The sequence below is a fragment of the Scardinius erythrophthalmus genome, assembly GCF_964197995.2.
Source record: "Scardinius erythrophthalmus genome assembly, chromosome: 10".
Lineage (NCBI taxonomy): Eukaryota > Metazoa > Chordata > Actinopteri > Cypriniformes > Leuciscidae > Scardinius > Scardinius erythrophthalmus.
This window is the reverse complement of record NC_138230.1, coordinates 29,761,499-29,776,424: the sequence shown is the minus strand read 5'-3', so window position 1 is coordinate 29,776,424 and position 14,926 is coordinate 29,761,499. Positions and strand designations below refer to the sequence as shown.

Below are 14,926 nucleotides of genomic sequence, written 5' to 3'. Positions count from 1 at the left end.
TTTCATCTAACAGTTTTTAATAGGTTTAATTGTATACATGCGTGTAATAGGTCAAAAAGACTTTAGTCTGATTCTGTTGTGATTAATAACCTGGCGTGTTGTTGCCAAGGTAATGATTTAGATCAAGGTTTTTGAAACCAGCAACACCACTCTCAGAATGGTCAACAATGACATCCGCAGCTGTGTTGAAGACATGCCTCACAACTTCTTAAACAAAGTTAAATTTTATTAAAGAGATATATTACATTGGTGTGGAAACCAGGTGGCTTGAGCAGGAATATCAAACATTGAGGCGATATTGTTTGAGATAATTCCAAAGAGAAATAAGAAATTCTGCAGCAACATTAAATTAAAAATACAGTTACTTCGGGCACATCCAGTGATTTTACAGAAACGCATTAGATTCCAGTTTTCAGTGTACAGAACCATATTTGTTTTGGACTACAAGAGTTTCAGTGGAGAGCAAAGTTAGTAAATGAGAAAATTAAGGTAAAAATCCCCCCCCCCCAAAAAAAAAAAAAAAAAAAAATTTGCCCAGGCTAAACGTCAAGTAGTGGGAAACTGCTCCCATATCCATTTGCACTCATCTTATCTAACAAGCAAAAAGCAAATATGTCTGTGACTACCACATTTATAATCAATGGATGAAACTGACTTGATCACTGGTAGTGTTCTGCTAACTTCTCTCAATCTGTTAAATTATGCAAGTAAGATGAGAAAAGAAAGCATGTGAGCGCAGGCTGAGGTAATGCACCGATCTGATCGTAGCCAAGGCAAGTGCTCTGAAACAGTGTCGAGAAGCTAAACATCATCAGTCTTTGATCCACGGGATTCATGTCTGCTGTGAAGGGGAGGATGCATGTATAAAACTCAGGTAAGAGCACTGATCGTGTCCTGCTGAACAAAATTTGAGATCAGGACTCTTATTATGAGGTTTTATACAATCAGCCTCCGGTCTCTGGGCCGTTCATGCCTCAACGCCCTCCAGCTCTGGGGGAAGGGGACTCTTGGGGTGCTTGCTCTCAAAATGTTGCTTGAAGGTCTTGGGATCTGGCATTTGTGACTGCAGAACAAAGAGGTTTCATGGTTTAGTTCATCACATTATGTCTCAAGGAACTTACTGCTTCATTCTGGTATGAAAAGAACACTTCAATTCCTGAAGGATAAGCGTGAGCAGTTTGACCAAAAATCGCATTAAATGTATTAGGGCTGCATGATTAATTGTATTTTAATTAATTAACCGTCTGTGATATCGACCAGCCAATTTTATCCAGATTTTTTTTTATTCTTTCATTTGACTTTTGCATTGGTAATGTTTTCATTCTTGAGGTTGCCAGATGTTAAGAGTTTAAATCCCACAATCAGAGCTTTTACTTTATTTATTCTATTTGAATTTATTTAGCGTTTTATTCATTACAAATTGTTTCCAAGCAGCTTCACATTAATAAAACAGGGACATAACAGTGTTAATGTTGTAAAATGAATCAATTATGAAAAGTTCAATTCTCAATTCAGCTCTACAGAAGACAACAGTGTCATTATTTAGCTCAATTTAGATTTGTTCTCATCCAAAAGTAGCTTTGTTTCCATCTACCTATTTTTATGCAAATTTTAGAATATCGCTTTAAAAAACACTAAAAAATACCAAAAAACCCCCCGAAAAAACATGCTGGATGGAAATGCCAAGATGCTCATAAAAAAAACGTATGTGCTCAATTAAGTAAGGGATAATGTATAGAGAGGCGGTCGTTATAGCGAATTACAAGCCCGACAGGCTGAACTAGACCCCGATCTAGACCCCGAGGGGTCTTGAATCAGCCTGAAGGGGTTGTTATTCGCTATAACGACCGCCTCTCTATACATTATCCCGATTATTACATGGCTACCTAAAAAATAAATAATTAATTTGACACAAATTATTGATTTAAAAAGGCATTTATTGTTTTAAAAACGATTGTATTGCTTCCGCCAAAGAAAATAGTCTGTTCCGCGTCCATAGCAACGCGCTGTTTTGCATGGCAACGGTCTGTTATACTTCGCAGCGGTCTGTTATCAAGAAATAACAGACCGCATTACACATTGGAATTCAGCCAAGCCATGTAATGAGGCAGATATATTTTTATTCCATAAAATATTCATATAAGCTAAGATGAAAACACATCTACCGAATAAATCCCTCCATGCGCAACAAAGAACTCGCATGACAACAGTGGATATGATTGGATAACTGGGCTAACCAGCAGACCAATTTTATTGCACAGGATCTCAAAGTTGGTTCGATTTTTCTGAAATGCCTAAGCTTCAGTCATTAGAATGATTTAATATAATAAACTCCAAGAAGTGTCTAACATGATTGCGTTCCCAAACACCAGACACCCAAACGACACCCACGACAGCTTTTAATTTAGTTTTGTCTGCATGTTCTGAAATACAAGTCATTATGATGTAATAAAAAAGAGCCACAGTGTTCTCTTGAACATATGGGATGGAAACGCTGCTTTATTCGTAAATGTTTTATGTGATATTTTGAGCACAAGTTAAATTGTCAACTTTCTATGGAAACATAGCTAATGTCAGTTTAGTTAAATATTATTACATGGCTTGGCTGAATTCCAATGTGTAATGCGGTCTGTTATTTCTTGATAACAGACCGCTGCGAAGTATAACAGACCGCTGCGAAGTATAACAGACCGTTGCCATGAAAAACAGCGCGTTGCTATGGACGCGGAACGGACTATTTTCTTTGGCGGAAGCAATACAATCGTTTTAAAATTAATAAACTCCTTTTTAAATCAATAATTCATGTCAAATTATTTATTTACTTTGTAGGTAGCCATGTAATAAGCGGGATAATGTATAGAGAGGCGGTCGTTATAGCGAATAACAACCCCTTCAGACTGATTCAAGACCCCTCCGCTTTGCGTCGGGGTCCTGTTCAGCCTGTCGGGGTTGTTATTCGCTATAACGACCCGGGGTCCTGTTCAGCCTGTCTGGGTTGTTATTCGCGATAACGACCCGGGGTCCTGTTTAGCCTGTCTGGGTTGTTATTCGCGATAACGACCGCCTCTCTATACATTATCCCTTACTTAGTGAATATCAATTATCTTTTAAAGCCCAACTAAGCCAAAACTAAGTCAATGGCGACAGTTGAATGGAACCCAAACTCCATTAAGTGACAGTAATGAAGAAAACAAATCTTCCCAACTTGTCAACCATGTGTATGTGTGCAAGTGCTGGCGATCTGAAACCACCGACAAACATACATGTTGAACTTTAGTGATTTCCATTGCCAAATTCTGCTCAAATGAAAGTGTATTACAGTCTGTGTTCCTTCACGTGGATGCTTGTGCTACAATACAATGTCGTCGAATATAAAAATGTTAACATCATTTGGAATTTCACTGTTTTCGCTTTTGAGAGAAGCTTCTTAAGGTTTTGCCGGTTTTCACAATGTTGAGAGCTTGTTGATGTATATGGTAAATAAACCCTGCACATGAGTTGACGTTATCTTGAATTAAGCTTATGTAAAAGTGCAAGAATTCTGACTAAATGTTTAACAAAACCCTCAAATGAGAACAAATATGACTAAAAATCACAATTATCGTTTATGAGCAAAATAATTGTATTTATCAGTAACATGCACCCCACCAAACTGTCTTTCAACAGTTATTTTGGTAATTCTCTACTGTCACTCTGAACATGGTTGGGAACGCCATTTCATTTTGACTTTAAGCAGTTTTATGCCCATGTGTGATTTTCAGTTACTGGTAATTAGTAGGTGTACTGACAAGTCTGATTTGATACCTACGGTGAATAACTTTCACAGTCAGAGACAAGTTCCAACTTGATAACAAAATTTTCCAGCACATCCATCCTCTGTATACACCCATATTTAAAATATGCTTTATGCAGGGCAAACATGGGTTCATTCCTTGAGCTATGTTCAGTAAAAGTGCATGAAGTTTGATTCAAAAAGACAAACAATAGAATTTATACAAGCTGGCATTGAAACTTGGTTGAAAAGAACCTCCAAAGATGATCTGTGGGGTAAAAATAACCTGCTTTAATTGCCACTGACCCTGCAGACGCCACATGTGAACACCAGTGCCGCTTTTGCCGCGGTCTTCTGGTCGTGGCCTTTGGATTTCTTGATCTCAGCCTGCTTCTTGGCGTTTTTCTGCTGAGACTGGATTTTCTGGTGTCCACGCGCCATGCTGTTGGATTGATGATAAAATGACATCAACAACATACAGAGACTGAAACGGTATCAGTCAAACAGACAAAGTCAAAAGATTTACATACGCAGCTATCAAGAATAAACAAGAAACCAAAACAATTGCAAAACATTACATTATCTGAGTGTTCCTGTGCTAGTTTTCTGTTAACAACCCAAATTCCACAATGTATTGTGCTAATTAAAATGCTGTCTGATAAAACTCCTCCAAGACTGTGTCCTTATAGAGGGCATATGATATCAGAGATTTTACTACGTTAGTGTACACCATGTTCTACCTTTGGCTCAGTTTAAACCAATAACAATGTCAGGAGGCAGCTAATGTTGCTGTTTGAAACAAAAATCACACAGTGAACAAGGTTACAGGAGATATTACATATTAAAGGAGAATAATATCTCTAATTAACAACTATTACAGCATTTTTTGAATCACAAATAATATGTCAATACACAATAATGGAGAGTTTTACTGTTCAATGTTAGCAGTTTATGAGCTAGCTGTCAATGCAATAGAGGCTCGATAGCCCATTAGCTTGACATTTAGCACTATTTCACAGAACACCGTCGATTATCCAGACTTTAAAAGTACATTCAGGGGCTAAAAACTAAATATTAGATGTAAAACCTCGCATACCGTAAGAGTTGAGGTAGATTAGTGAGCGGAGATACTGGGCTTGGTTAACGACACCATATGGTTAGCCAGCTAGCATGCTAAACATACTAACAAAACCAAATCTTTCGACACAGCTACACACGAATACTCATGCAAACCACGTGCATACGGGTTATTAAAATACTACTATATATTATTTTCTATCCATAACTAAATACTATGAGCATACCTGGCGAACAGATAAGATCCGTAGGCAGCTACAGGCTTGTACTCCCGCACGCTTATGACAGCTGTGCTCTTCCCAGAGCTACTCTCATGTAATTCCTGCAATGACCACAACGACACTGAGCGCTAGAGAGCGACATGCGCGCTGAAGGACTGGAGGGACATTTGCCTGTAAGCCGTACGCCATATTGGAACGGTCAAAACCGTAAGAGCGTCTGCTAGTAAGACGCATGTTACATGATGTATGAATATCTATATATGCAGTAGACTTCAGCAGATGATTTTGCTAAACTAACACGATACAGCAAGACGAAGGCGTCAGCTAACACGGCATTGAATGTTGCCACAATAAAAGTAAAAATATTCAAAAGTACCATAGAAAAAAATATTGAGTTCATAAAAAAAAATAACAAAACCACAGACAAACACATTCTCACCAGTGAAAGGTTATCCCATTTCTTTGGGAAATCTCGATGGTTTCACAATCTAAAGTCGCGGAATGTTGTGGCATAATTGATTCTTACTGTGAGTGACGACACGCTGACCGTTCCAAGATGGTGGGCGCGCCGAAGTGTCTGGAGATAAATCTACCTCACATGGAACTACCTGAAAGATATCACTAAAATAACGGTGCTGAGAAATCACATCTATCTTTTGTGACAGCACGCGGCTCTGTGACAACAAACAAAAAAATCAACAACAACAACAACAACAACAACAACAAAAAACCATCGGAGGAGCGGGCGAGCGGCCCACCATTTTTTACTGATTTATTTATTTATTTATAATCAGAAACACTATCTAGCTGTTAATATTTTTTTTATATTTTAAATCAAAACTTTAAAAGTATTTTTCATTCAAACAACCTATACAAATATTTATTTAAATAAAAACTAAGTAGCAGACTACTCTTTTTACAGTCTATGCTCTGAATGGTCAGACCTGAGAAAAAAATAACACGTAACAACGCCGTCTACAGTCAGCACAATACATTACAGTTAACTAAATTTACTAAATGTCAAAGTAAATAAACTTTACTAGCGATCAAACTAATACTACTCAGTTTAAGAATTAGTTCAAATAGAAGAATTATTATTTAAACCCATTCAAACTGATTATTTATTTACATTTTATTGACATTGAATCTCATACATCATGTCGTTAACGGTTACTGTATATTCCAGCATGAAAGCAATCACTTGTGATCTATTCTGCCACACACTGGAATGTATAATTATTGCACTCTTTATAATTCTTACCCGATCTATTAAGAAATCGTCCAACATCTAAAAAAATGCAACCGTTCAGTCCATAACAAAGAGGGAACAAAACATGCATGAACTAAGAAGCTTTTCATGTTTTATCCGACATATTATTTACAAATGATTGCAGTATTATTATTTTGAAAGACTTTTTAGAACATAATAAAACACATTTATATTAAAATATATACAATATTATTTATTTATATGTAGGCTAATACAAATCCTTTCAAAAAGTTAAAAAATAAAATTAAAGAATGATAAAACACACACACACACACACACACACACACACACACACACACACACACACACACACACACACACACACACACACACACACACACACACACACACACACACACACACACACGAAGTGTATTTTCACACTCTACCAGTAGGTGGCGGTATTAATCTTTAAACCCCCTGTTGGCCTCTCTTACCTCTGTAATGCCAGGTTAACCATAATTAAAAATTAAAAACTCAGTTTTAGCTTAATTTAGCCTCATTTATTAATATTTTGAGACTAACAAGGTAATATTTTGTAGCACAGTTTTAAGTAAAATGTTAATGTTTATGCATAAAATGAATTAATAACGTAAAATTCTAAAGTTTGTGCTGGTTGTTTGTTTACCCATGCAGTTCCAATGAATGGGGACTAAAGCTTTCAGTCATAAACAAATCCATACGTTTGTGTGATATTGCAATCTCTGGCTCCACAGTTCCCTTTCACTGTAATTTCATGGAAAAGCAATTCAATCTTAAAACTCCTAGCATTTCATAGTTTTGAATGGCATGCATGTAGATAATAACACAATCTTCACTTTTTGGGTTAACTATATTTTCCTCTGTTTTAACTCTCTCCATGCACATGAATCAACTGTTGACAAAAAAAAAGATACATTACTACTTAGATTTAATGAAACAAACCAATCAATAATATAAATATAATGTGTTTATCTGCATCAACCAATGGATAAATGTGAACTTTTTCAGTTCCATTTCAAAGATAGAAAATATTCCGCTGATCTGAAAACAGAAGGAAATTCGTTAGCCTTCCGTGCTGTGGCATGTCTGAATATGCAAAACACCCTCACTCGACTAGCTTGAGGCTATTAGTTTAAAATGTTAGTAAACATATGTATATGACATGTTTTATTCTTTCAAGGGGGAAACTTTATCATTGTGAGAAACGTTTCTTGTCAATGGTGTTATGTTTCTTTTCTATTCACGTCATAATAAAAGAATAGAGATTCTGACCAGTATCATTCCTTATGAGGACAAAAGGAAAATGTCTGTAATTTCCTCATATAGGCAATGAGGAAATAATGTTCTAAATCAAGCCAGCTGTTTTTTATCATTTGTATCTCACATAATGTATCATAATTTTGTATGAATGCTGGGTGAAGTTTCGACCATGCTTGGGTGGAGATGTCCTGCCTGAGGGTTTCTGAAAGGAAATCTCCCGGGTATCAGACCCTCAATAGCAACACGAGAATTATATCAGTCTGTCCTTTGTTCTGCTAAAATGAAGGATTCTCAACAGACATCCCTGAGATTTTCCATTTTGGACTCTGTTTTTTTTTTTTAGGACCTTCTGGGGGTGAAAACTGCATCATTCATATCACAAAACAACCATATACCATTACCAAACTGTTTATTATGATAGTACTAGCTTGCAAAGTTTGCTACCACATGCTGTGGGTGGTTGCTAGGTTGTTTTGTGCGGTTATTACATCTATTATAATATTTTCTCTACAACTTTACAATCCCAAAAGTAAAGGTTCTAAATTGGCATTTATGATTCCACAAATAACCTTTAACATCAAAGGTAGGGTAGGCAATTTTCAGAGAGTCTATTAATAGTCAGCTAGCTTTGAAAGCATGAGATCCCACCCTCCCTTCAGAGCGTCTCCAAAGCCACGCTTCCTCCAAACGAATGCGTACAGGAGCAAACAAAAGAGTCACGAGAGGCAGCATGAAATACCTCATGTCTCAAAGCACATAATATTACAATAATAATGAGCATAAACAACTTAAAGAGCTCTTGTACCACCTGACTGCTGCAGATTCATTTCAGAGTTGATAGTGTTGCCATTGAAATGCATAAATTCGAGTCACGAACTGCTCAGAGTATAACGTCACAGGTTTCCATCTCTTCCAAATTACAGTAGTTATGGCGTGAATGCGTTTTGGTTCAGGAGGAACTGTAAAAAGGAGCTGCTGTTTAGGAAGCAGGGTGCAAAAATAAACGCAAATGAATATGAATATGAAAATAAATACGTTGACAGGCAGATAGGAAATCGTATCATTACACTCAATGATTGGACGAACATTTTATGGTCCTACGCCTTCCTCAGACGATATACTGTGCATATTAGACCACTCTTCAGGATGTGAAGAGACTTTCAACCAGCATAACAAAAACATTTTCTGGAACTAATCACCTTCCCTGCATTTTATAAATCATTTCCATCACAAAAGGTTATTTTTTGTTGTTGGCCTATTATATCTTCCACCAGGCAAAAATTGCACGTTTGGTCCCTCAGAACTTAGCCTGGCAAGCCAGACCTACATCAAGATGTTAGGTCTGGCAACTCACCATAGACACGGCTCAATCCGAGGGGCGGGATAAACGGCTGTCTTTCAGATTCACGCAATAGGACAGCGCTTCAACCAACCAGAGCGTTTTCCCAACAGCGGAGCTAGTTGATAGATTCAACTTTTGAATCTGGCCGGCAAAACTACAAACACATCTTCCTTTTTTAAGAATGACTTAAGTGCCGTTCTTTGCTCTTTTCTCAAAAAAATAACTTAACTCCAAGTCCTCCAGAGTCGCGGCCAAAGCCGATTCGAAAGACTGTTCGCCAGCAGCAGCTCTTCTTTGTTTTCAAGTAACAGTTAGCTAGTAGCAGGGAACCGTCGCAACTCTGTCGTCATTATGTTAAGCCCGCCCCGCCTACTCTATACACGACGTGATTGGCCTGACCCAATTTAGGTTTTTCCAGCACGAAAGTCAATGGAGAGTTGCTAGACTACCCTGGCTGCAAAATACATTTTGCTGCCGCTAGGGTGCGTCTAGATTTCTAGGCTACTCAGAACTGTAAAGGTGCATGATTTGAACAATCATTCATGTTTAGGGGTTTATTAATATCCCTATACTCTAAGTATGAGCAATAGTTAAATAATTACTTCCTAGCAAACAACACGAATTTTTATTAATTTAAAATGTTATTAAATTTAAGGGATTGCCAAAAAACGAATGCAAAAGAATATATTTCGAAGAATGTAGTAGCTAAACAATTGGACAAAAAATACAATGGAAGTCAATGGGAACCAAAATTGTTTGGTCATTAACATTCTTCAAAATATCTTCATGTTCAGCAGAAGAAAGAAAGTCATACAGGTTTGGAGCTATATGAGGGTGAGCAAAAGATGACAGAATTTTCCTTTTTGAGTGGGCTTTCCTTTTAATAGTGTTAAAGAAATAAAAAAGATTATCCTATCATTTCTTGCATGCTTTTCATTACTCGAACGTGGGCGTAAAATTAACTGTAATGAGTAGCTATCATTTTTTCTCAGCTTTTAAGAACTTTGATCAAGTCTCGACAAAGCTGTGGTGAAATTATTGCGTGTAAATGTATTTTAATGCGCACTAATTGCGTCTCTCAATATTCTCAGATGTGGGGGAGGAACCCGAGCTTGACACAAGAGGAAGTTGTTCTGATCAGTCCCGTTACAGTCACTTCCTCTGTTTTCCACTGACATCCAACCATATTAAAAACAATACATCAAGTTCACCACAATGGCAGAAGTACCGACAAATGGACCAGTGCTCCTTTGTGAAATAATTGTATTGAATGTGTAGTTGTAGTCATCTTAAAAGTATATTTAAAAAAAACGGTACTTGCACATAATATAATATCAATGAAAAAGGTCATTTGTGTGCTTAACAAGTGCACTTTCATGACTTCTACTCTTTTAAATAGTGTACTTTGTAATAATTTCAAATTAAAGATTTTTTTCTTTAAAGTACATTTTAAATAATTGTTTTAATAATCTTTTGTCATGTTTTACAGAAGTGCACTTTTTTGATGTGTTGACTAACTATAGCACATGTAAAGTAATTGCTATACTTTTAACTGTAGTGTGTTTTTCAATATTAGATTTAAAGTTCATCATTAAAAATGTGCAACAATTTTTTAAAAATACATATAAAATTACATTAAAGTATATTTTAGTTTACCATAAATGCTGAAATGAAAAAAAAGTCGAACGCCGTGCTACGTTAGATTTCACAAACGTAATTCCTATCGACCAGCTATCCTATCGACGGCGTTCGTGGCTCGATTAGTCGAGACTGTTTTTTCAAGATGGATCCTGCATGTCAACGCGTAATGTACTGTCTTTAAAAAGTATCTTCTTATTAAACTGTCTGTACACTTACAAAGTTCTCAATGCTTCGGTTTGTATGTAAGGACCCTCATTATGTTACCGTGTTAGTGTGAGGCTATTTTGAGCCTTGTTAGTGGTATTAACTAGCGATTTATTTTTACTTACTCTGTGCCCCATATACTACTGTTATGAGCTAATCTGTTTTTAAAGATAAAACTCTTTACATTCAATTTTCATGAAAACGCATCGCAGGGAACGATCGACTCGGTAACCATGTGTTAATTAACCCCAGGTTCATTTTTCACTTGATTTGTCCTTTAAGCCTGATTAAGTGAGTCAAAACAGCACTCTAAAGTTCAGCTAATTGCATTTGATATAAATTTAAACTATAATAAATTTTCATTAAATTGTAATTAACATGCAATTAAGTGTCTGAAAACATTACATTCAGTTTACACAAAATTATATTAATGTAAAGTATATTATTTTCATAATAAGAATTCTTTTTAAGAGTATGCAAAGAGGATGTATGTTATTAGCATTATCAACATATATTTTAATTCTTCTGAGAGCTTCCTATGAAGTACATATGAAGCGTGACAAGCAGCTGCCAATGCAAATGCACATGAACGGCACTGCAATACAAATTCATCATTGTTGACTGCAGAGCCGCAGAGACAGGTTTATGGTGCTGATGCAAAGAAAATGATCCTCTTCACCCAACCTGTTCAGCAGCTTCACACTGGACTGGTTTGGATTAAAGACACCCTGGCATGTGTAGAGAAAGCGGTGCTGTCCCTTTAAGGGCCACTGGAATGCAAGTGTACCCCTCCACCACCCCCCAAAAGTCCCGATTGCACACCTGTGCAGTAGCTGGAGATGCGATTGCTGTCCGGGGCCTCCTTACTGCATTCCAGCCACTAGCCCACACTCCCACTGCATGCTGGGGCTTTACCTGCCAAACGGGTGAATGCGCGGCAGTAGTCAGGCAGGTCCTAACAGGCATCCTATTCCCATCTCAGAAATCCATGGCATGCGGAATACCTCCCTCTTTTTCTCATAGCCGGCCCTGCCTGTGTTTTCATAGGAATGCGATGGATAGAAAAAATCGTGACACCCCGCACACTTCATGCCTGTGCCTGTCCGCCACTTGTCAGGTTACTACTTCAGCTGTCAAACTGGGGACGTTTTAAATTTTAGGTACAAAACTAATTAATACAATTAATTCATTCAATAGTGCGCCTTGACTTTTGTTATGGGTTACAAAAGTTTGTTTAACTAGTCTTAAAGAAGCCCTGGCTACTATAGGTTTTGCTTGTGTGTACATACAGTGTGTAATCCACTCCTTTTGTTGCTTTCTGGCTTTCTGTACATCCTGTCCTTTTACCGTGGGCAGTCCGGGCAGGGTGAGACAGGCTTATAGCGATGTTGCGGTTTTTCTGCATTAGCCATAAGCCTTCAGGTAAAGCCTGAAGAATACCGTTTTGAGACCCCACCTGTATTTATTTAGCAACTTCATTTGCACACAGTAGTGAAAACACCAGGTGCTCCCAATGTGAGATTAGAAAAGATGGGTTGCAATTATAAAGACATGCGGAGTACTCATATCAAGATCAAAAAGAAGTGGATCTATTATAATGCTTGATCTGACAACGATTTTATTAGTGGTGTTTGCCAAGCATCAGTATTACTTACTATTGCACTAAGGTTAGTGATTTAAACCGCTAAAAATATATATTAAACTTTGGCACATAATTCATCTCTCACCGTTTGGGCTATGGACATGAATACCACAAATTATGCTAAAAAAGTAGCATTTAGCATGGAAAGCCCTGGCAACTTTTGCACGGATTTTTAGGAATCTGGTTTATATACCAGTTATTATTTACTAAAAAACTAAGGTTACACTTTATTTTAGTGTTCTTGTTATGTTACATGTACTTACTATAGTAATAACAGTAAATTATGCATAATTACATGCAACTAGCCTTAAACCTAATCCTAACTCAATTATTATTACTCAGTAAATGTATAAATGCACTGTAACAAGGAAACCTTAAAATAAATAGTAAAAAAAAACCTAAAAAAACTAAAACCATATAAAAAAAATTGGTAGTTGAAATAAACCTGAAAAAATAAAAAATTAAAAAATAAGTTAACTCAAGAACATAAGTATTAGAAATACGTTGAAGTTCAAGTACTAAAATGACTAAAACTGAAATAAAAACATATTAAAGCTTATAAAAACTAAAACGACAAAATAACAAAATTGACTAAAACCTAAGCAAATTTTCAAATGAAAATGTAAAAATAGCTAATTCAAAATAATACTATAATAGTATTAATAATACTAAAGTAACACTACTGTAAATGTGCCTCCTGTTTACTTTCATAGAGTTCAGTCTAATAACAGGTCAAGAATATCATCAGATCTCTTTGAAAGAATATTGCATTTAAATGACAAAGAAGTCAGAACTTTGCTTCATTGTTCTGGTACTGTTAGGAGTCTCAGTGGTCTTTTGTGAGCATCCAGAGAGCATGAGGTCAGGCCAGGGGTCTCAAGGAGAAGGCAGACCGTGGAGATGTTATCAGACTCATTCTGGCCCCACTGCTCCAGTACCCTTACCTGACCTAAAGCTGGAACCCATTGTCTCTGGGCCAGGCTTTTTATTGCTTCTCTTGAATGACTGGGCTATGCTCAAAACAAAGGCCTGTGTTTGCTTGCCCAAGGTGTCAGTCCTCAAACTCCCTCACAAAGGATGCCCAGTGTTTACACTCCAATGACCTATAGGTTTACCCAAGCTGCCGCAAATTGGTTTGTTTAGAAGGGGTAATGGCAAACATTACATTCTATCACAATGGGTTCATTAAGAAGACAATGACATTGGGTAAACAACTTATAAAGCTCTCCATGGTAGTGGTAGAACCATTGAGTAGGCTATATTGTGCATTTAATTTTAATAAAAAAAAATAATTTTAAAATAAAAATAAGTCTTTAAAATAGTCTGGGCTCTAGCTCAATTTTCAATTTAAGTCCACAGGATGGTGTTTTCATCCACCAGGTTAAATAAACCCAATTGTTTAGAAAAGTAAAATCACTACTTTCCTCAACAATCTGCATAATTTGATATATTATTCTTGTCCTTAGTGCAAATGTGTGGCATAGTATGTGCCAAAGTTTTAGAGCAGAAAATATATTAACAGTATAATAAATATATAAGCATTGGTGAAATTTAACTTAGAAAACAGCACTGATAATATTTGAGTAATATATCATTCTTCACATCACGTTTGGTATTAACGTTGCTAACTTTCCATGTAATAGGCTAGGCATTGTTGTGTTTTCAAGTTGTATGAGTAGTGTCTTATTTCCCATGTTTTGTCATCGAGTGATGTCACTATATAGCCTACATGTTCACACCTGACACAGGGAACAAAACAAGATTTTCCAGGGCCTGAAAGTGTGGGAAATGTCACTTGAATTGTTCTCACACAAAATTGCACTTAGCTCTTAATATTGACTGACTACTATTTGTCTTCAGGGCGTGTCAGGTCTTGATGATTTGAATTCTTAAGATTCAAAATAGGATGTCTGTTATTTATTGCGGAACAAGTCAACTGTACACTGTGTTTCTAATATTAAATAGTTAAATTAATTTTATGATGCAGTTGTGAATCGAAAACCTTTTGGATTTCCATGGATAGTCCATCTTCATTGCACCTGCTAAACTAATCCAGCATTTTGTGGATAAGAAAGAACCACTGTGGACATTGAGACACATCCCTCTAATATTTAGAATAGCTGACAATTAATGTAGGATTTTCTTCCACCATACTTTTATATTTGGTCTCCTTCAGTCTTTAACATTTGGTTAAGTCATTGTACCAAACATCAAAAGATGTTACACTTCACTAAGGAAGGAAAACGGAACAGACAACTTGTTCCCTGAAATCACACAAAGGCTTTCTCCATCCTGCCCTTCATTTCTTAGTAGGCTACACAAACCTATGGTTACAGGTGAGGTGGGCCTTCTAACCTGTCTTCTGACGCGCCAGCCAATCAGCGAGCGTCCTTTCCTCACTTCGACCAATCAGAGCGCTGACCAGCCCCTACTCGAACCCAAATACTTTACACAGGGGGAAAAAATCATCAAAGTTTATCTATAGGCTAGGTCTATAAGCAAACAATTCGAACAT

General features: G+C 36.8%; 1 protein-coding gene across 1 annotated transcript; it reads right to left on the bottom strand.

Annotated features, from left to right (window-relative positions):
- Positions 1–144: 144 nt before the first annotated feature.
- Positions 145–5,168, bottom strand: znf706 (zinc finger protein 706). Its single transcript, XM_081377561.1, has 3 exons — positions 5,077–5,168; positions 4,079–4,214; positions 145–1,063 (listed from the first exon to the last, which is right to left on the bottom strand). Exons 2-3 carry the CDS (start codon positions 4,211–4,213, stop codon positions 968–970), a joined length of 231 nt encoding a protein of 76 aa, XP_081233687.1. The 5' UTR covers position 4,214; positions 5,077–5,168; the 3' UTR covers positions 145–967.
- Between the last annotated feature and the right edge of the window lie 9,758 nt (positions 5,169–14,926).

Excerpts from the sequence above, each read along its gene's own strand:
- znf706 (XM_081377561.1), bottom strand. The coding sequence starts at position 4,213 with ATGGCGCGTGGACACCAGAAAATCCAGTCTCAGCAGAAAAACGCCAAG. Across the intron at positions 1,064-4,078 it reads TCACATGTGGCGTCTGCAGG|TCACAAATGCCAGATCCCAA; the intron begins GTCAGTGGCAAT and ends TTTGTTCTGCAG.